The sequence below is a fragment of the Equus quagga genome, chromosome 2, assembly GCF_021613505.1.
Source record: "Equus quagga isolate Etosha38 chromosome 2, UCLA_HA_Equagga_1.0, whole genome shotgun sequence".
NCBI lineage: Eukaryota > Metazoa > Chordata > Mammalia > Perissodactyla > Equidae > Equus > Equus quagga.
Genome location: NC_060268.1, coordinates 12000433 through 12023801, shown reverse-complemented (window position 1 = coordinate 12023801; position 23369 = coordinate 12000433). Strand labels below are relative to the sequence as shown.

General features: G+C 36.2%; 1 protein-coding gene across 8 annotated transcripts in view; it reads left to right on the top strand.

Moving 5' to 3' along the window:
* MIPOL1 (mirror-image polydactyly 1) overlaps window positions 1-23369 on the top strand; it is a 301403-nt gene that overhangs the window by 200011 nt on the left and 78023 nt on the right. For all 8 annotated transcript variants that reach the window (XM_046653537.1, XM_046653536.1, XM_046653538.1 and 5 more), the window contains one exon: window positions 3939-4033. In XM_046653537.1, coding sequence (XP_046509493.1) covers window positions 3939-4033 — 95 coding nt within the window. The remainder of the gene's footprint in view (window positions 1-3938; window positions 4034-23369) is intronic.

The following is a 23369-nucleotide window of genomic DNA, read 5'->3' as shown; positions in this document are numbered from 1 at the left end:
TTACCTAAGAGAAATGAAGGTATATTTCCACAAAATGACCTATATGCAAGTGTTTATACCTGCTTTATTAATAATGGCCAAAAATTAGAAACTACTCAATTGTTCAACTGGTGAATGGCTGTGCATTTGGCACATCCATACAAGGGAATACTACTGAGTGATATAAAGGAATGAACCACTGATACATGTAATAATATGAATGAATCCCAAAAGCGTTAGAGTAAGTGAAAGAAGCCAAATTCAAAAGCCTGTCTACTATATGATTCCATTTTTATGACATTCTAGAAAAGGCAAAACTATAGGAATAAAAATCACGTAAGTGGTTGCCAGGGGCGGGGTGTAAAAGGGAGGGCATGGACTGCAGTGGTACACAAGGGAGCATTTTGGGGTGATGGAAATATTCTATATCTTGGTTATTACACGACTATATAAAGTTGTCAAAATTTACACAAATGTGCATCAAAATGGGTGAATTTTTACTTTGTGTAAATTATAACTCAATAAGCCTGACCCTAAAAATTTCATCAATGGATATACTTAGATGATATGTCATACATGTTTTAATTTTACCTCAAAGCATAACTATAAGTAGAAAAAGTATTATACTTGTGTAAAATGTTTACCTAAAATTATGATTATATATAGAAATTCTGACTCACTGTAGGCTTTGCTCAAAAATATTTTTTTTTAAGTATTTTAAGCAAAATTTCAAGGTGGAATATAAATATATAGTTTCTAAACAGTACAGTAAAAAGGAGAATATAGAAAATTTAATCTACTCTAAGTAGAGAAAAAAACAAAAGTAAAGAAAAAATCACAATGTAATGCACACCTTCACAATGTATGATGTAAGTATTGTCAAAATACATACATACCTCAATATGAATGAGCCAGGAGTAAAATACTGACCAAGAAAACAATTGTCTGTGACATATGTAGAATATCATTTATATAGAGTTTGATAACCTATAAATAACATGGAGTATTATTTATAAGTACATAACTATATAGTAAAAGTATAAAATATTCTTGAAAATAAGCCCAAATTCATGGAAGTGTTTCCCTTTGGAGGTGGGAGGGAAGGAAGGAAATGTGACTAGTGAGTGTGACACATAGATTGGGGTGGAGGATTCTTGTTTTAATAAGAAGCAAAATAGCAAACTATTTTTTTAGTTTAAAACAAGATTTATTGCAGTGTGTAAAGAATGCCGTCAATTTCATAAATAGGTGTATTTATTTGCAAGTGTACACACATGCTTCCATATGTGTAGATTGTCTCTGGAACGATGCACAAACAGGTAACTGGTGATCTCAGGAGAGGGGATCTGTGGTACTGAGGTTGGAGGTGGGAGCGAGACTTACTTTATGTTGTATGTTTTCTTACACTCTTTGAATTTCGTCATTTTTTAATGCATGTATTTTTTTATGTGAGCATACACATAAATGAATGAGTCCAGTTTTTATAGAACTAATTGCCAGGAATATGGAACTAATATTCCCAAAAACCAGGAATAACATCTTGTTTGCTAATTTCCTTAATGTTTGCGATATGAAATTTATTTTTGACTTGCAGTGTGATGGAATTGTATATTAATGATGAAACTAGGAAATGCGGTAGAAGTAAACCGCACGTTTAAATTAGTTTTATTACGTTACGTGTAATATAAATCCGACTCAAACCAGCCTAAGCCAACAAAAAAAGGATTTATGTACCCAGAAAGTCCAAGAATGGATCTGAATGTGTCTGGCATACCGAGATCCAGGAGTGCAAATGATGTCATCAGGATTCGGTTTTCCTCTGGGGCCAGTGGGATGGAGTATTCTGTTTGAGCAACCTGGGTCATGTATACCTGAGGCGGTGGCGAAGGAAGTTCATCCTAGCCACCAGGACTGAACAGGATCACTGTGACAGAGGGTAAGACTATTTCCCCAAAAAGGAGCTGCTGGACAGATAAGAATATATCTGATAAAGTAGGGGAAGGAGGTTGTCGAGCCAGAAGGGTTATAATGGCTCTGAACATAGTCAGCAGGGCCTCGACAGAAGATAAGGCATTTGGAATTAATAAATGAAGTGAATTGTTAAGCAACACCAAATCTTCATAGCCAACCATAAGCAAATGTTTGACTAAGTTATATTAATTAGAGTTGGTAAATTTCGTGCCAGCCACCAGACTGTGGAAGGAAAAGTGAAATGTACAATATTACCTGAAGCGCAGGAATTTGAAGTTTTCATGACCTCATTTTCACTGCAGAAATTTCTTAGGCGGAATCTTCGTTATGGCATTTTCCTGCTAGGACATTGTTGGTTTTGGTTTTTGGTTTTGGGGTATTTTGTTTTGGTTTTTTTTTTGTTTGCAGGAAAAAAACTTCAAAATACTCATCTAAGGTATTTAGCATTGTCACATATTTGTTTAGCAAATTCTCTATTACCTGCCCAATATTTGATATTCTTTAAATACATGCAATAGGATATCCTATGTTTTGTAAGTTGAAAGTGGTATGTCCTATTTTTGTGATTTTTTTTGACTTGCCATTCGTCACAGTGTGCATCTGCGTCTTCCAAGTTACCATTTCAACCACATTTTATAGCATACTGAAAATTGGCAAAGCTGTTAATTATTGACATCAAGAGCCAGCCACCTATTTTTATTTTAAATGCTTTTTAATAATTTTTGAGAATGTTTCAACAATAATTCTAGAATATAGCATGTTCAAGCACTCAAACATCTTAAATTAATTAAAAAGTAGCTCTTTGTTAGAATTTGCTAGCCCAGATAGAGAACAAATTAATTAATTTAGTGCCTAAATTTATATACAAAGATCCAAACTGCTGCATGTTTTTATAATTTACCACTATTAAAATAGAAAAGTGGCACTGTCTAGTGTTCACTTGTATTACACTAACTTATTTTCCTATGATCAAGATTTCACGATCTGTGACTTCATTCTTATGCAAGAAAATAATTCCAGTGAAATCATGAATTCAGCAAAATTAGTAAACTTCTGTCTTCAAACTTTCAGTTGCTTTTTAATTATTGCCATTAGTGTAGTTTGTGAGGTGTGCTAGCAATTTAGTCTTTATTATCTATCAGACACCATTTAAGTGGAAGACAACCTATTCGTGCGAATTATACTTTAAATAAACAAAACTGAAACCTGACTTATCAGGACCATATTTTTTAAAAGTTATGTTGAAAACTCTTTTGATCTATGCCTGAAATCCAATGGGAGTGATGATTGGATGGTGGCAATTCTTTTTAAATTACTAGTTTGAACCTCTTGAAAAGCCACTTGCAGGCCCTGTAAAATTTGAATATTGTAGGCAGAGAGGAACAGTAACATCCCTTGAATAAAATATTTCTAACATCCAGGATAGCTGCCCTTTTCCTTTTAGAGATTTTTTTTCTTGCAGAAAAGGAATTGAAAGGTTAAATCATATCTAAGAATCGGGTTGTAGTCGTGTATTTTTTTTATGTTAAATATCAAAGATGGCTTAACAACATATTTAGAATTTTCTGAGTTTTACTATTAATAAAGTTAAAGGAAAATCTAGTGTGATCGGCAGTGGAGCCACATTAAATTTGTATGTGAAATACCCATTGTGCTTATCTCTACTCTAGATAGTGCTCTGAACCCCTGTTCCACATTCTGAATTCTGTGTATAAAGTTAAACATTGCAGAAGGGCGTATATCTGATGATACAGATGAATAAGGTTGAAGTTCAGTACTGAGCAAAGTTGGTGAATTTAATATGTTCATGTCTTGAGCGTTTCTATTATTAATATAATTGGATTATTTTGTGGGAAATTACGAAACACCGCTAAAAATACTGATAGGTTGTAAACTACCAGAAATTTAAAACTCCTGTTCATACTATAGTACTCTATTTCAATGTACCAAACTAATATTAAATTTCTTAAAATATTAATTACTTGTAGGCAAAGTTGGTAGCTATGCAACAAGCCAGGGAAACTGCAGTTCAACAGTACAAACAACTGGAAGAAGAAATCCAGACACTTCGGGTTTACTACAGGTAAGATTCTTTCCGCCCGGGCTTCAAGGATTGCCATCAGTTTGGGAAACGTTTCTGCCTGATTTTACAGTGGCAGATGAAGAAACACCTCTATGAAATGAAACATTATGCACTGAAAACATTTTTTTCCTTTTAAAATAACTCAGGCATAAAATATTCATTATTCTACATCTCTTCTTTCCTGCATTTGGCGAAGTTTAAGTTTAGACTCCCATCAGAATTACAAAATTTACGTAACTCATCACCAGTTGTCTAAATGAAGCCTGATTAGCCATTGAACTATTTGCTCATCTACATGCCACCTCTAAAGTGATGAAAGTGTTTTTAAAATAGTAGCTGAATAGCAGTGATAACAGCCTTTCACCTATTATTGTAGAATATGAGATGTTTCTAAAGGAATGCCACTAAAGATTTTTAAGACTTATTTAATTTATGCTTCAAGAGTAGTTGTGAAATTAATTCAGTAGGTCACACTAGTATTTTTTAATGAACGAAATAGAATAGAAAATGTCAGTGTGCATTTCCTGCAGTGAGGGTAAAGATTGTTTTGTGATACTTTTGTTTCAGTTTTGTGTTGTGTGAGAGAGAGATAAGATTGTGTACTGTGCTATGTGTAAAATATGTATTCTCACAGTGGATCATGGTGAAGAAAAAGGGGGGGTTTGGAAAATGATGTACAAGGCCCTGTATATTCTTTGATACTTACTAAGATTTAAAAAAACTGAAGTCTGAAATGTAAGAATTCACTTAACTGAGGGCTGTAGGTTATTGAAAGATTTTTTTTCTTAATTTGACCCCTCTTCTCAGGATAATATTGTTAAGTGCGTAAAATGCAATTATAACAAAATCAGTTTTATTGAAATGCAATTATGAAAGTAGCACGTCATGATATTGCTGTATACATGAGTCGTTATTAATACATTAAATAACTAGATCTAACAGCCAATCTACTGACAACTGTAACTTCAAAGTAGTCGAAGTAGATGATTTTAAATGGTATTTTTGGGGATAAGTGCAAACAGTGAGATGTGACATGAAAGTGCCAGTGGTTTCTGTGGGCACAGACTCTCAAGGGCCACTAATAATACCACTGTAGTTTGTTCCTATGTTCATAATTGCAGGAAGTGCTGTATTTACATGAGAGTTAGTGAATAACAAAGATGAATTTTTTTCCCATCACCAAGTTAAGAACCCTTGTTTTGGAGCAGTGTTACTGACACAGTAGTTGGTTATTGTCATAGTTTGAATTGGGTCCCTCAAAAAGGTATGTTCAAGTCCTAACCCCCTAGTACTTCAGGATGTGACTTTCTTGGAAATAGGGTCTTTACGGAGGTAACCAAGTTAAAATGAGGTCATTAGCATGGGCTCTAACCCAATATGACAATGTGCTTATGAAAAGTGGAAATTTGGACACAGAGACACATGTGTAGAGGGTAGACTTTATGAAGACACATGGAGAAGTCAACCTTGTGCCTGGAGTGATGCATCTACAAGCCAAAGAAAGCCAAGGATCGGAGCAAACCAAGAGCTGGAAGAGGGGTGGGAGGATTCTCCTTTACAGCCGTCAAAGGGACACCTTGATTTTGGACGTGTAGCCTCCAGAACTGTGTGGCAACACATTTGTGTTGTCTTAAGCCCCTAGTTTGTGGTGCTTTGTTACAGCAGCCCTAGGAAGTGAATACGGTTGTCAGATGCCAACTATGTTTGGTTGATGATGGACTGTGGGGAAGCATTTGCTTGCAGTTAGAATCAGTGTCTGTGTGCCAGCATGTAAGTAAGCAGAACCCGGATGGTGGATGAAGACATCCATCCACCTACCCTTTTTTTTTCAGTATCGAGTGAATATGACAGTCTTTCCTCTGTATTTTAGGCTAGTTGTTCTCACCTGAGGCCGTGTATTAGAAGCCCCTGAGGAGCCTCTGAGAATCCTGATCCCCATCCCATCCCATCTCATCCCAGGCCCATTACATCAGCGTCTCTTGGGGTAGGACTCACCTGTCAGTGTGTTGTAAAGCTCCCAGAAATTCCCATGTGCAGCAAGTTTGAGAGTCACTGCCTTACTTGCACACTTCAGTTAGCTGCATTAAATGAGGGTCTCTTCTGGGTAGAATACAGAGGCACATATGAAACCGTTTACTAAGACTTACGAGTACTGTGTGATTTGAGCCCAGACCTTGTATGTTGCAGTGTGGTACGTAGTAGCTTCACCCCATTGATAGGGAGAGTTTTTATGAAACCTTCTGCCGTCTTTGTGAGGTAGGACTACACGCGCTCTGTTGATATAGTGACTGTCCTAGAATTCCTGGAGGTGTGTGATAATCTCGCATGAATTGATATTACTTCCTGAAAAACAAACCTTGATGCCAGTTTTTGACCTCCTTCTCTTTGCTGAATTGTAGGAGATTATTGAAAGGTTTTTAAAAATTGAAAAACTAAAATATTTGTTTTTCAAAGACTTTTTTAAATCTGTGAATCTAACAGAATTAAATAATCTCCTTTAAATAAAGAGTTAATTATTGGCCCAAAGCTATACTTCAGAAGTACCCCTCTCACTGCTACTTTTTAAATAAAATTTGCTGGTAGTGTAGTAAAGCTGCCGGGCTTAGACAGCCCTGCCATGTGTGAGCTTATAGAAATGAACCTCTCCGAGACCACTTCCTCTTTGTAAGATGAGAATTATAGTACCTACCTCGTAGAGGTGTTGTAAGCATATCAGTCCTTAGCACAGTATTTGGCTGGTTGTTAGTGCTCAACCAATGTTAAGATAAATTTCTTTTTACAGCAAGAAGTCCATGAGGTAGGAGCAGGATCAAAAACTGTAATACCACTAACGATATACTGGGAAGGAAAGTTCCAAAAAGAAGGGTCAAATGTTGCTAAATAGTTAAAATAAGGACAAAAAGTATTCTTTTTGTTTGAAATGAGGTAGTCATTAGTGACCTCCACAAGAGAAGTTTTAATAGAGTATTCGAAATAGAAGCCAGTTTTCCGTGAATTAAAGAGTGATTAAGAAGCAAAGAAGCGTGGCAGTTTGAACAGTACTGTGGTCCTTGAAGACCTTGTTCAGTAGTCTTGAATAAGAAAGATGTTAATGATAATTGAGAAGGAGGAAAGGTGGGTTAAGGATTTTGCTTTTGTTTTTGAAAAATGACAGATAGTTGAGCATGTTTATGATTAATTGGAAGGAGCAAATAGAATTGTTATGGAAAAAGATTCCTAGAAAAGTAGGAAGAGGTGAAATTCAGTCTGCAGAAGAGTTTGCCTTGAACAGGAAAGTGGTCACCCTATGCTCAGAGACAGAGTGAGGGGGATAAGATTAGCTGTGAATGTGAATAAATTTCAGCTCACAATTAATGGCTCCATGTTTTTTCCTGCAAAGTAAAGGTCGCCATGGGCTTCTGAAGTGAGAGGGCAGGAGGCTTTGAAAGGAATAACCAAGGGTTTCTACTGAAGGGGATGGGAGAGAGAGCTGCATAAGGGCAAGAAGAACAAAGTCTAGCGATCCTGAAGTCTCAGCTGGGGGTGGATGCCATAAATTTGTATGAACTCTAATTTGTACAGTTGTGTAATTTAACACATTCCACGGCCCTTGTATAGCATCACAGAAGGCAAAGGATCAAAATGATTCAGGATTACGAATTTGCAGGACTAAAATGGTGGAGAGGAGAGTGGTTGAGGGCACACTAGCAAAAGAGTTGTTAAATGATGACTGATAGTCTACGCTAAACAGGGCAGGAAATAAAATTGAAGGGACGTGCTGAGAGAAAAAGGAGGAATCAAGAAACCATAAATCTGGAGGAGATCATAGGGTGAATCTAGGGAGAATAAGAAAATTCAACAGCTGAAAGGATTGCAGGCTGTAGTCAGAAAGTAGAACGTTGCTATTTAAGATCTCAGAGGTGAAGCCCTCGGTTCTGAGCAATGACAACGTTGAAGGCCTTGCCTGAGAGTGGGTAGTTGAAATTGGGAGGAGATGAGAGTCACTAGATGTGAAGAAGTCAAAACTTAGGAAACTAAAGAACTGAATGCCAATTTAGATATTGTCTCTGAAAATATTGGCCTATTTTGGGATATTCACTGTAAGTGCCATAATAGAAAATGAGCCCAAAATGGACAGATAAAAGCTACATGTTGAAATAAAGTGACATGTAGCTGGATGTATCAAAAGGAGAAACCCATTTGATGTGTGATGTGCGGAAGAATGTGTGGGACATGGGAAAGGGAGGAATGGGGAGTGGCTAGGGGCTGGGGTGTGGAGAGAGAGGGGAGTCATTGTTTAATGGGTACCGAGTTTCTATTTGGGGTGGTGAAAAAGTTCTGAAAATGGATAGTGCTGATGGCTGAGCAACATTGTGATTGTACCTTATGCCACTTAATTGTACACTTAAAAATGGTTAAAATGGTACATTTTGTGTTATTTTGCCACATTTTTTTTAAAAGGTACAGAGAACATTCTGTGGGGATATACAGAAATTTATTTTAAATGGAATAGGGGTAAGATCCCTGGGATATAAAACTCTAGAAGCGGAGAGGCAATTACCAGAAACAACAAAGCTTAAATTTCCTGGAAGCTCATATTCTGACTTAAACTGATTTAAGTGAAAGTAAACAAAATTTGTTACACACCTGAATTGATGGTGGTTATAAATCCATACATGAAACACAACTAATTCATAGAAATATTAGGATTTTTTTCCTCAAAATTTGCTATGTCATAGAGGACAAGGAAAAATTCCATTTTTCTGTGAAGAAAACTAAGACTAATTTTGTAATTTTCATGTGTGTGTGTGTGGTTGTGTGTGTGTGTAAAGAATTTATAGATAATCGATTTTGTTTAGCAAAGTTTAATAAAAAATGTATTCAGTTATTTGAATCAGTTTTACACTTACATATACAAACATATATTGTCATATTAAAGAAAGGTATCTACCAATAATTAAGAACAATATAGGAATAGGACAGTAAGCCAGAGCAGGAGCGAGTCAGGACACAGCTTGCGTGTATACCATGAAACCCCAAAAGAATGAGCCCTGAGTCTGGCTCTCAGCTTCCCAGCAGCTGGAGCAGAGGAGAATGTATGATCGGTTATTAGTTTTAGGGGCAGATTAAAATATGCTGATGACTTTCACTTATCTTGCCTTTAATTCTACCAGTGAGTGATATTGACCTTATTCTTTTCCATTTTTTTTTCCTAAAATCGTTTTCTCTTGCTGGGTTACGCTCAAAGCTATTGTTATGTAAGCAGTCCATTTCCCTCTGTGGAAATAAGGAATACGGAAATATGTTTTTCTGGGTTTCTCTCTTCTGTCAGTTTCCTTTGAGTTTTACAAGACTTGAATACTAAGAAGAGGAACTCCTGGTCTGTGTTTCCTTTGGCAGAGTTAGGGACAGGGCAAGCGAGGTGGGTGGGATATGAAACTTACCGTGGAGCTGACAGCTCGTTCACATTCAGGCAGAAGGGAGAGCAGGAGAGGAGTAACAATATGAAGATTTAAAATAAATTTCCTTTATTACAAAAGCGCTATTAGCAAAGTATTAGCGCCTCTTTATTGCTGTGCTGAAGGCTGAGTTCATTTGCAACAGCTTCCTTAGTCTAAAGCTAAACAGTTTCATCAGGAAAGAATCTTAAACTTTGAGGGTTAGACTTGTATTTAGCAATGATTTTTTTCCTGTTGTTGTAAACCTGTAGTGCTGCATTCCTGGGTTCAGGAGGCATAATAATAACAAACTCTTCTAATCGAGAGAACGCTTCAGATTCAATGTTTGCTGATTTTAGAGTGCTTCCTTATATTTCCTTTAGCTTAAAGAAAGTATAAAGTGTGTAGGTGAGAATTAGATCCTGTTGCTTAGTGCCACTAGACTAGAGTTTAATGTACTTAAAATAGCAGCAGTTTGTTTTAAAGTTTTATTATATTTTGTGTGATTCCACATAGGAAGTTGGGATGTCTTTCAGAACACAATAAATTTCACATTTTAGACCAAAAATATTGAATAAAATGCTCCATATTTTAAGGTTGTATGTTTCCTATGACTGTGCTAGTGTTTTTTAAATACTTAAATAGGATGCCTATGTGTTTGACGTAGTGAAAACTGCACACACGTGAACCCTGCTTACTGGGTTCCTAATATACATTTCAGTCATAGAAGCCGTAAAGATAGAGGGCATGTAAAATATACTCAAAAAGAGAGTGAAATTCTTAATTGTTTTACATTCCTTTTATAAACTTTAGTATGTCTTTTGCTTTTTATGTGTATATATGCTGTCCTTAGCAATCAAAAATGTTAGTGTCACTAGGATCTGGTTGTTATGTGTGTGTTTTTTTTTATGGTGGTGATCATTTTTCATTGAACCATATGGTCTCTCAGTCAGAACTGTGTATTGATAAGACAGCAGCGATGATAGCATGCCAACTCTAGCCGTAAAGCTACATTTTTCTTGATGCAAATCTCTCATTGAAAGGGGTAACACTCCAACCTGACCTCATTCATTCTGTGTTCTAATCAGTTGTGCTAGTTCAACTACCCAATGACTTAAAAATTTTGTCACATCTATATTTTCTATAGGAATGAGCTGTCCATGGAGTATGGTACCATACTATAAAGCAGTAATAAAAAGAACAAAAGAAGATCAGAATTCTTCCATCTTTGCCATTAATCAGAGTTTTTTTTAACGTAGGCAAGCTCCAAGCTTTCTAGGTTTCAGTTTTTTTAACTTTGACACTAGGGAACTGTGCAAAATAAGACGGCATTTTCTAGTTCCAACATTTTGTGAAATTTGTCACTCTTTCATATGAGGTAGATTAAATTTTTAGCGCTATTGAGAATCAAGAACCGTCTTGTTATGCTATTAAGTGGCACCCATTTTCAAGGCCTTTTTAATGTACAGCTGACTTCACCTTTACTATTCAAGTCATCATATGTATTTATCGATGGCTGTGGCATGCAACACAAAAAGAAAATTAAAACGAGGTTTAAAAAACAAAAGAAAAAACCTTAAAGTTTGCATTTTCTGTGTGTCCAATGAATTGCAATATACTTATTAAAGATTCTTCCTGTCCTCTTCTCAACTTAAGGAGTGTCACATTAATAAGTTACTTAACTTCTGAATGTCAGATACTTTACCTGTGAAGAGAGAAAATCTGGCCTACTTACTATGAAAATCAAAAAATTTGGATGTTTTCTGAAAACTGTAAAGCATTGTGCAAAGGAAATATGTTAATAGTATTATTGATAAAAATCACCATAAAAGTTTTGCTTTCTTAAGATACAAGACAAAAACTAAGTTAGTAAAGAGTCTTTTTCTACCAAAAAATTTTTCTATCTTCTGACTTTGTATCCAGAAGGACAGGTTTTGCATTATCAGGTTTCACTATTTTCTCTTATTCTGAAGTTATAAGACTAAAGTAAGTTATAAGAATAAAACTAAAATCCAACATGTATGGCTCTCACCTGCTCCTTGTTATTCTATAAAGTGACTCCGTCTCCTCTTTTAGGAGCAGTTAACAAAATGCTTTGCAGTTTAATCATCATGGTTAGCAGAAAGCCCAGAGTTAGACTGGGCTTGCCAGTTATAGGTCCTGGGGCTTGCCATCTATTAACGATATTTCTATCAGCTTGAGAATAATTTAATTTTATATTTGGTTAGACAAAAAAGTAAAGTGTTCTCCTTGGTCATGGCTCTCAGAACATTATTATAGTTCCACAGGTGCCCATGACCTCCCACATGGGTAATCCTTGATTTTCCCTTTTTGCAAATTTAATCCGTAACCAAATTTTGCTAGATTTTTCCTTGCAGTGGCTGTTACATTTGCCGTCTTATTTTGCAGAGTTCCTACCTTAGACCAGACGTGTATAATTCAATGCCCAGGCTTTTCTTACTTCTTCACCTGCTTGTCTCCATTCCTTACTCCTCTTGAGATTCCTGAAACATTATTTTCAACCTCTTACTCAGCCATCAGCAGTATTTAATGATACCCCATTACCTGGACAATAAATTCCAAACTCTTTGACCTAACGTTCAGGAACCCTTGATATTGCTGCTGCCTCTATTTCTGATTTAATATTTCACCAGTTATCTTTTTTGCCTTCCGGTTCCATTCATATTTGTGTCACTGGTACCAGCACACTGCCTCACACATAGCAGACACTCAACAAATATTTGTTATAGTGAATTGACTATTATCTGCACTCCCAAAATGAATTGTTCACTGCTGCCTGGGCACTCTCCACAATTTCCCACTCTGATATTCCTCCTGGAATACTCCATCTCTGCCTCTCAGATTGTTACTGAGCCTTCAGAACACAAGTTAAATACTAACCCGTTAATCTTTTTGTGATCTTCTCAACCAGCAGTGATGTCATTCTACCTAAAATTAACTACTCTAGCTCTTCACAGTGGCTCTCTCACGCTACACACCTCATACTTCTCTGTATATGAATATTTCTCTTAATTCCTCTACTAGGGCTTCTATTTTTTATATATGGCAGGCCTTCAGTAAATAATTGCCAAACAAATGAATAAACAATAAAATCTAACACCACATGGAAAGTTTCCTCAGCTTGAAAGTTTCTTCTGCAGAGCGGTCGTCCATCTAAGAGCTCCATGGTGAAGGCAGTGACTGGAGACAACCTGGAGTGGCCCAGCATCTTAGTTAGCCATTTGCAGGGCCGTGGGGCGAAGTGAGGTCTTCAAAGAATAAAGCAACTATATCACCTACCAACAAAGTTTATTTTTTTTCCAGGACAGCAGTGTTCACATTTGAGAAGCATTATCAGAAACATGTGTTCGGATTTTACCTTTCTTGAAACTTAGAATTAAAAAACCACCAACCAACTTAGGAAACAATATCATTATCCCATGTTCATTGCAGTATTGTTTCTCATAGTGAAAAAATAAATTAGAATCTTCCCCATGGGTATTTTGTTTAGTCAACATATTGTTTAAAAATATTAATTGTCATAAACTGCAGGATCTGCCGACATGGGACCCTTAAGGATTATGACGTGGTTCTCCAGAGGAACAGAGCCAGTAGACTGTATCTATACAAGGAGAGAGATTTGTTTTAAGGAATTAGCTCATGCAGTTGTGGGGGCTGGCAAGCCTAACAGCTGCAGGGCAAGCCAGCTGGCTGGAGAAGCAAGGAAGAGTTGAGGGTGCAGTCATGAGTCCTGAGATGCAGAATCCCTTCTTCCTAAGGGTCACAGTCTTTTTCTGAAAGCCTTCAATTGGTTAGATGAGGCCCACCCATGTTATGGAGAGTGGTCGGCTTTCTTCAAAGTACACTGATCTAAATATTAATCACATCCAACAACTACCTTTACAGCAACGTCTGGACTGGTGTCTGACCAGATGTCTGGGTACCATAGCCTTGCCAAGTGGACACATAAAATTAACCATCACACATGTGTATTTCGACAGTTAGCTGGGCCTAAGTAGAAGCCACTTTCTCTAAAAGGGGCATGCACTCTCCATTTTGCCACATTTTCCATCCTGCCTACCTCATGCATTTAAAATTATCTGCCTCAGTCATATAGGCATTTAAGTTTGTGACCCTAGATGTATGTCACATAATTATAAAAGTATGTCTTACTTAATTATAAAAGGAGTATTTGTACACATATACATATGCGCTAGTCCCTGACCACCTGTCTACCCTCATTTCTTAACACGTTTCTACCCTTGCTTCCCTCCAGCCACGGTAGCTCCCTTATTATCTCAGACATTCTGAGAATGCTTCCATCTCAGGGCCTTGACTTTTTTTCTCTGCCTGGACTGATCTACCCTCCAAATGTCATAAGTCTGCTCCTTCGCTTTGTTCAGCTTTCTACTTAAATGTCCCTGACCACACCATCTAAAACAGCCTAACCCCCCACCCCACATCACTCTATGTTACCCTCTGTTGTTTTTCTTCATAAGAGACATGCCTACATGACACTTTACTGTATTTATGGCTTGTCCTCTGGAAATTAAATTCTGCAAGGACAGGGTTTTCTTTGTTTACCCCCTCATCTTACACCTAAATCAGTGCCTGGCACATCTGTAATCATCAATAAGTGTTTCCTGAAGTTCTGCATATATGCTTAAATATTGTGATACAGCAGAAGTTTAACAGGAGGTTATCTGGGAAGTGGGGCTGAGTCTAGCAGTTAGGTTTATTGTAAGTGTGGTAAGTAAGAGGAGAGGAAGTTTTTAGCTTGCATTTTCATACTTTAATAAAGTGTGTGAAATTTTTTTGTGCGTGCATTACTTTTATATAAAAATGAGTTTGTAATTTTTAAAGACAGGTTTATTCATAATAATCTGCACAAAATAAATTTGATGCCTAGAAATAAATAAGCATCTGTGAAAAATAGATCTGTAATGCCTACATACGTGTGTATGTTTGTGTGTATTGATAGATAGAGGTGATAATGAAGTTGATTTTCTTTAACAGAGTTTATTAGTGTTGTGCCGTACAAAAAGAAGAGATGGATAAGGGCATGACAGTCCACAATAGATTCACCTACATTGTGGGATAGATTACCTGTTATTGATAACCCCACTTATGTTTTCAGTTTCCCGAATATTTTAAACTGTTTTTAAAGCACTGTACCTTGCAGAAATTCAAGCTCTTTACTAAAAAATAAAATATTAAGACCAATTCACTAACTTTAAAAGAAGTATAAACATTCACAATTCTTCTGCCACTTGGTAGAAGCAGGGCTCCATGACAGGGTAGCGAGGAAAGGCAGCCTTTTTAAAAGTTCAGTATGGTAAGACCTAGGCTTGGCCGGAAATGACAATGAAAGGAGAGAATGCCTTCATATTTCAAGAGACTTATACAGTTAGATCCGTTTAGCATATTTGAATTATAAATGTTTTTTCTTTCCTTTCCATATATGACATATATGTAATTAAATGCATTAAAGTTTTATTGAATCTAAACTAGTTTAAAATATTTGACAAATGAAAATAATAGCTAATAATTAAAGACCTTTGTTCAGAAACATTCTGATTTATTAATTGCAAAAAACGATAAGTTTGAGCTACTCTTGATTTCTATAAACTTTCTAATGCCACTGCTGTCATAAAGAGCTTAGTAAATATTGACTGAGGATGATGATGATCTAGGGATATTTTTAAGACTGGGTGGCACTGGCAGTACAGTCAGATATCCGGGACTTAACGTTGTCATTTTGCCACAGGGCCCTTCCTCCTGGGCCTCTCCCAAAAGGACAAATGTTTACCTGCAGTTAGGCATTTAAATGTGTAAATATTCCAGTCTCAATTATATATGAAGTAGCTAGAGTTTTCACTCTTTAAATCATGAAGTAGTTGGTCTCTGAAGTTTAAGTTGATGTTCCAAAAGCTTGCAAAGGTCAAAATAGGCTTAATTGAATGTTTTTCCCCTAATTCCAAACAGAAATTTGTTTTATAAACTCAGGTTTCTATAAAAATATATTGTGCCTCTTACTATTCCAAACGTAAGATATTTATGAAGCTTCGAGTTTATTAGGGTTTAATTTCTGTCTAGTTGGGTTTATTCTGTCTAGCTAAATTTTAAATGTTGCTGTATAGTATATCTCGTTCCCTTTGGGCTTTCAAGAGTTTATGACTATCAGTATTCTATTAATATAGTTCCAGTTATTCCCCAAATAACTGGTTCTGATTAGATTAGAAATAAACAGTATTCAGTTACTACATGAAACAATCAAGAAATTCAAAAGCCTAAGGATTTTTTTAGTTTCGTTTCATTAGATATTATTGATCTGATAAATATTTTAATTTACTTTAACCCATGGAAAGTTTAGTTGTCCTCTCAAGCTTGGTTAGCTGTTCTGAACTGTAAAAAATGAAAAATTTCTAAAACATCAATTACATGAAAACATAGGAGAATTGAGACTTCGTTCTAGGACAGTGGACACACTTTTGGCCCATAATTGCACTGTATGCTTTTTCTGATCGTTTAGTTTGGTTCCATTTGGGTTTTGTTTGTTTGTTTTGTTGTATATGGTTAAGAATTAAAATAACCGCTTATCCAGTTATTCTTGTCTGTTACCGGAAACCTAAGGTGAAACGAAGGAGTCAAGTGGTGGTCTTGTGTGTCTTGACTTGATTTTTAGTAGATATTTCTTTTTGGTTTATAATTAGTAATCTGACTAAAAGGTGACATAAATAGACTTATAATTCATATAAAGAAAATTTTGTTTATTTCTAAAGCTGATTTAATTGAGTCTTTGTTTATCTTTTTATTTGTAAAATTTTTATTTTGTCTTCATTCTTTTGGTACCATGTACTGTTTTAATTCAGAGCTGACGCCGCAGTCGGACAGGTGGTATAGACTCTGACTTCCTAGCTGAGGTGACCTTTGATAGGGAATTAACCGCCCTAAGCCTCAATTTCCTGACCTCTAAAATTGGAATTGTAGTAATACCTGCCTCGTATTATTTTTGAGAAAAGTCAAGTGAAATAATGCATGTCAAGTGGTTTATGCAGTACCTGTGTGTGGACTTGGGTATTTAATTCATCTAAACCATTTTTATTATCATCCGTGTGCTGAGTCTATATTGAGTTGTCTTTTGCTTTTCTTTGAGATTCTGCTAATACATTTCAATTATTTTTCTAATCGTTTTTGGCTCAAAATACAATATTGTGACTGCAATATGGAATCGTTTGATTTTTCTTTGGGAGCAAGTTTTCACTGGAATTGGAGGGTTTCTTTTTCTCTTGTTATAGGAGACTTTAAAGGAATGTTTAGTCCGAATGATGTGCTTGAACTAACATTTGGCCCTTTTTGGTTAACAGTTTATTTTGGGGAGTTATTTATTCACACGGGAACATTTTAATGTTCAGAAGTCTAGCGTGAGTTAGAAATTTAACAATTTTTTCATTTTTCCCTTCTATCTTATTAAAAATATATTTCTTGTAGACTACACCTTCAAAATATGCAGTCTCTCCCAATGTTTTCTATTAAAACATCTACCCCAGAAAATAATACAGATGCAATTTGAAAGCTGTGCTTCTAATTCTTTCTATCTTGTATCTTGGCATTGGGACACACGTTTATCTTCTTTAATCCCTTCAACGTCCTGGTGAGGTCTGATCCCTTTGTACAGATGAGGAAACAGATGCAGAGCTGTGAAGGAACTTGCCCCCAGTCACGGCGGGGCCAGTGCCAGAAGTAGGAGCATGACCTAAGCCGTCTGATCCATGGGCTTTTCCCCACCTCCTCGCCTCTCTCAGAAACACTGCTGAGGCAAAACTGGCCCTTTAGCGTTATTTTCCTGATTTGGATGTGCTCAATATATTTATTAGATAAAGCACACCGCTGAGACCACGATGAAGACATGTTCAAACAGTAAAAGAATCTGACCTGCTCTGGAGTTTACTGGTCTTTGTCTGTGTTCAACCAAACTATATGAATTAGAACCGCAGTCAGTGTCTAGATTTATAAATAGGCTACCTCTGAATTATTTTTTTTCGAAACTTTAAGCTCTAGCATTATATCATATGTCAGACTACAAAAGGGAAATGCTGTGACTGAAAGTAATTTTGTCCACACGAGCATTTGTTTGTATTTGTATGTTGTGGTGTTGATGGTGTTGCCTTCAGTGCTCTAGCACCATCAGTAACACAGTGTTAACCAGATTTAGAAGTAATCGTTAACCAAATAGCCACTTCCACATCTGTATGAATTTATTAAGAGCCTACGATATACTAAGGACCGTGCAGTCACCTCTGGAAAATGGAGTAACAAAAGATAAGATGCAACTGCTACCATCAAATAAATTATAATTAAGTAGGAAGAAAAAATATATTCAAAATGAGCATGTAAGACTATGCTGTTAAATAAAATAATTTGACACCGACATAGAAAGTCACAGAAGGGAGAAATTATTGTAAACAGTTTTATGGAATGCTTGGCAATTGAAATAGGAACAAATAGGATTCTGATAGAAAGAGGGGGGAAGGTAGAAGAGCATTCTAGTCTGGAAGAACAGTATAAGCCGAAGTGAAGAAGTTTCAGTGAGCATGTTGTGTCACATTATGGAATTGAGAGAAAGCTGCAGGAATTTGAATGCTGACGTGCATTTGGTTGTGATTCTATATTCTCTAGGGATACAGAGCCTTGGGAATCCAGAACTTTTTCTTAAAAACATTAAAAATACAAGTTATAGTCAAAGAAATATACTTTCTGTAATTCACATAAAATTTAAAAACTTTTAAAGGCTTAAGTGAATTTTTAAATTTTGAATATATACAAAAGTAGACAGAATGCACTCCACGTGTTTCCATCACTTATCCCCAAAACCAGTCCAGTTCCATCCACCTCCCTCATCAGATACCTACACTCTGGTATTATTTTAAAGTAAATCCCATATGCCATGTAATTTCATCTATGTATATATGTTTTGGTATGTATCTCTAAAAAATAAGAACTCCTATTTTAGCATAACCATAATTCTATTAGCACACTTAAAAAGAATTTAACAGAACTTCTTTTTTTTTTCATTTATTTTATTCTGGTCATAATGGTTTATAACATTGTGTAATTTCAAGTGTAAATTAGATTTATCAGTTTCTGTATAGACTCCATCATGCTCACCACCAACAGTCCAATTTCTGTCCATCACCTTATATATGTGCCTTCTTACTCCCTCATTGTCATCCCCTCTGGCAACCACCAATCTGTTCTCTTTATCCATGTGTTATCTTCCACATATGAGTGAAATCATGCAGTGTTTCTTCCCCTGTCTGGCTTATTTCACTTAACATTATACCCTCGAAGTCCATCCATGTTGTTGCAAATGGGACAATTTGGTCTTTTTTTATGGCTGAGTAGTATTCCATTGTATGTATATACCACATCATCTTTATCCATTCATCATTCGATGGGTACTTGGATTGCTTTCATGTCTTGGCTATTGTGAATAATGCTGCAATGAACATAGGGGTGCATAAATCTCTTCAAATTGTTGATTTCAAGTTCTTCAGATAAATACCCAGTAGAGGGATAGCTAGATCATATGGTATTTCTATTTTTAATTTTTTGAGAAATCTCCATACTGTTTTCCATAGTGGCTGTACCAGTTTGCATTCTCACCAGCAGTGTACGAGGGTGCTCTTCTCTCCAACATTTGTTATTTTTTGTCTTGGTAATTATAGCCATTCTGACAGGAGTAAAGTGACATCTCATTGTAGTTTTGATCTGCGTCTCCCTAATAATTAGTGATGTCAAACATCTTTTCTTGTGCCTCTTGGCCATCTGTCTATGTTCTTTGGAAAAATGTCTGTTCATATCCTCTGCCTACTTTTTTGATCAGCTTGTCTTTCTGTTGTTGAGTTATAAGATCTTTATATATTTTGGAAATTAACCCCATGTCAGATACATAATTTGCAAATATTTTCTCTCAGTTGGTGGGTTGTCTTTTTGTTTTGTTCATGGTTTCCTTTGCCTTGCAGAGGCTTTTCGGTCTTATGTAGTCCCATTTATTTTTTCTTTTGTTTCCCTTGCCTGAGTAGACATGGTATTTGAAAAGATGCTGCTACGACCAAATAGTGTACTGCCTATATTTTCTTCTAGGATTTCTATGGTTTCAGGTCTTATATTCAAATCTTTAATCCATTTTGAGTTAATTTTCGTGTATGGTGTAAGATAGTGCTCTGCTTTCATTCTTTCTCCCAACACCATTTATTGAGGAGACTTTCTTTCTCCATTGTATGTTCTTGACTCCTGTGTCAAAGATTAGCTGTCCACAGGTGTGTGGTTTTACTTCTGGGCTTTCAATTCTGTTCATTAATGTGTGTGTCTCTTTTTGTACCAGTACCATGCTGTATTGATTACTACAGGTTTGTACTATGTTTTGAAGTCAGGGATTGTGATGCCTCCAGCTTTGTTCTTTTTTCTCAGGATTGCTTTGGCCATTTGAGGTCTTTTCTTGTTACATATGAATTTTAGCATTCTTTGTTCTATTTCCATGAAGAATGTTATTGGGATTCTGATTGGGATTGCATTAAATCTATAGATTGCTTTCGGTAGTATCAACATTTTAATTATGTTTGTTTTCCCAATCCATGAACAGGAATATCTTTCCATTTCTTTATATTTCTTTCGATAATATCTTCTAGTTTTCAGTGTATAGGTCTTTCACTTCCTTGATTAAGTTTATTCCTAGATATTTGATTCTTATTGTTATGATTGTAAATGGGATTGTTTTCTTGACTTCTCTTTCTGCTAGTCCGTTATTAGTGTATAGAAATGCAAATGACTTTTGTAAGTTGACTTGTTACCCGGCAACTTTGCTGTAGTTGTTGACTATTTCTAATAGTTTTTTCGTGTATTCTTTAGGATTTTCTATGTATAGAATCATGTCATCTACAAACAGCGAGAATTTCACTTCTTCCTTTCCAATTTGGATACCTTTTATTTGTTTTTCTTGCCTAATTGCTGTGGCCAAAGCCTCCGGGAGCCAGCCTGGTGGCTTAGCGGTTAAGTTCACACGTTCCGCTTCGGCAGCCCAGAGTTCGCCAGTTTGGATCCCAGGCATGGACCTACACACTGCTTATTGAGCCATGCTGTGGCAGGCATCCCACATATAAAATAGAGGAAGATGGGCATGGATGTTAGCTCAGGGCCAATCTTCCTCAGCAAAAAGAGGAATATTGGCAGCAGATGTTAGCTCAGGGTTAATCTTCCTCAAAAAAAAAATCACCTCTGGTACTATTTTGGTTGAGAGTGGCGAGAGTGGGCACACTGTCTTCTTCCTGTTCTCAGAGGGATGGGTTTTAGTTTTTCACCATTAAGTATGATATTGGCTGTGGATTTGTCATATATGGGCTTTATTATGTTGAGGTACTATCCTTCTATACCCATTTTGTTGAGAGTTCTTATCATGAATGGATGTTGGATCTTGTTAAATGCTTTCTCTGCATCTTTTGAGATGATCATGTGATTTTTATACCTCATTTTGTTAATGTGGTGTATCATATTGATTGATTTGCAGATGTTGAACCATCCATGCATCCCTGGTATAAATCCCACTTGATCATAGTGTATTATCCTTTTAATGTATTGGTGTGTTTGGTTTGCCAATATTTTCTTGAGGATTTTTATATCTATATTCATCAGCGATATTAACCTGTAATTTTCCTTGTTTGTGTTGTCTTTGGCTGGTTTTGGTATCAAGGAGATGTGGGCCTCATAAAATGAGTTGTGAAGTGTTCTGTCATCTTCAATTTTGGGGGGATAGTTTGAGAAGGATAGGTATGAAATCTTTGAATGTTTGGTAGAATTCTCCAGAGAAGCCATCTGGTCCTGGACTGTTGTTTTTTGGGAGGTTTTTGGTTACTGTTGCAATCTCTTTACTTATCATTGGTCTATTCAGATTCTCTATTCTTGGTTCAGTTTCGGGAGGTTGTATGAGTCTAAGAATTTATCCATTTCTTCTAGGTTATCCAATTTGTTGACATAAAGGTTTTCATACTATTCTCTTATACTCCTTTGTATTTCCATGGTATCTGTCATAATTTCTCCTCTTTCATTTCTAATTTTATTTATTTGAGCATGCTTTCTTTTTTTATCAGTGAGTCTGGCTAAGGGGTTGTCGGTTTTGTTTATCTTCTCAAAGAACCAGCTCTTAGTTTCATTTTTCCTTTCTACTGTTTTGTTTTTGGGCTTTTTGGGGGTTTTTTGGTCTCTATTTCATTTATTTTCAGCTCTAATTTTTATTATTTCCCTCTTTCTGCTGATTTTGGGCCTTGTTTGTTCTTTTCTAGTTCTATTAGGTGTAGTTTAAGATTACTTGAGATTTTTCTTGTTTGTTGAGGTGGGCTTGTATTTCTGTGAATTTCCCTCTTCGGACTGCTTTTGCTGCATCTGATAAGAATTGGTATGTTGTATTTTTATTTTCATTTGTCTCTGGCATTTTTTTCAATTTCTCCTTTGATTTCTTCATTGACCCAGTGGTTGTTCAGTAGCTTATTGTTTAGTGTCCATATATTTGTGACTTTTCCAGCTTTTTCTTGTAGTCGATTTCTAGTTTCATAGCATTGTGGTCAGAAAAAAATGATTGATATGATTTCAGTCTCCTTGAATTTATTGAGGCTTGCTTTGTTTCCCACTATGTGTTCTGTCTGAGAAAATTGCATGTGCACTTGAGAAGAATGTGTTTTCTGCTGTTTTGGGATGGAATGTTCTATATATATCTATTAAGTCCACATGGTCTAGTGTTTCATTTAAGTCCACTATTTCTTGTTGACTTTCTCTCTGATTGATTTATCCATTGATGTAAGTGGAATGTTGAGGTCCCCTCCTGTTATTGTGTTGGTGCTCTTTTCTCCCTTTAGGTCTGTTAATAGTTGTTTTATGTACTTTGGTGCTCCTGTTTTAGGTGCATATATATTCATAAGTGTTATGTCCTCTTTGTAGTATGTGCCTTTTATCACTATATACTTCCCCTCTTTGTACCTCATTGCCTTTTTGTCTGATATTAGTATGGCAACACCTGCTTTCTCTTGCTTGCCTTTTGCTTGGAGTATTGTCTTCCATCCACTCACTCTGAGCCTGTGTTTCTCGTTAGAGCTGAGATGTGTTTCCTGAAGTTAACATATTGTTGAGTCTTGTTTCTTTTTTTTTTTTAAGATTGCACCTGAGCTAACATCTGTTGCCAATCTTTTTTTTGTTTTTTTTCCTTTTTATTCTCCCCAGAGCACCCCAGAACATAGTTGTATATTCTGCTCGTGAGTGCCTCTGGCTGTGCGATGTGGGACACCACCTCAGTGTGGCCTGATGAGCAGTGCCATATCCACGCCCAGGATCTGAGCTGGCAAAACTCCTTGCCACTGAAGCAGAGTGTGCAAATTTAACCACTCGGCCACAGGGCCAGCCCCTGGGTCTTGTTTCTTAATCCATCCAGCCACTCTGTGTCTTTTGATTGGGATATTCAATCTATTTACATTTAGAGTGATTATTGATATATAAGGGCTTAATACTGCCATTTTATCTCTTGTTTTCTCATTGTTCTATACTTCCATTTTCTCTTCCCTTGTATTTCTGACTGCCGTTTCAGTTTGGTGGTTTTCTGTGATGGTTTTCTCAGTTTCCTGTTGATTTATGCTTTGTGTCTCTGCTCTGATTTTTTCTAGTTGTTACAATGAGGTTTTTGTAAAAGATCTCATAGATTGAGATAGTCCATTTTCTGAGAGCCTCTTATCTCCATTAGCCTGAGAAAGTTCCATTCCTTTCCTCTTCCCCTTCTGAGTTATTATCCCAATAATATTGTTGTCACAAATTATTCTGTTTTGTGCTGTACATTAGTGACTAAATTGAAGTGTTTATAGTTATTTTTGACGCTTGCT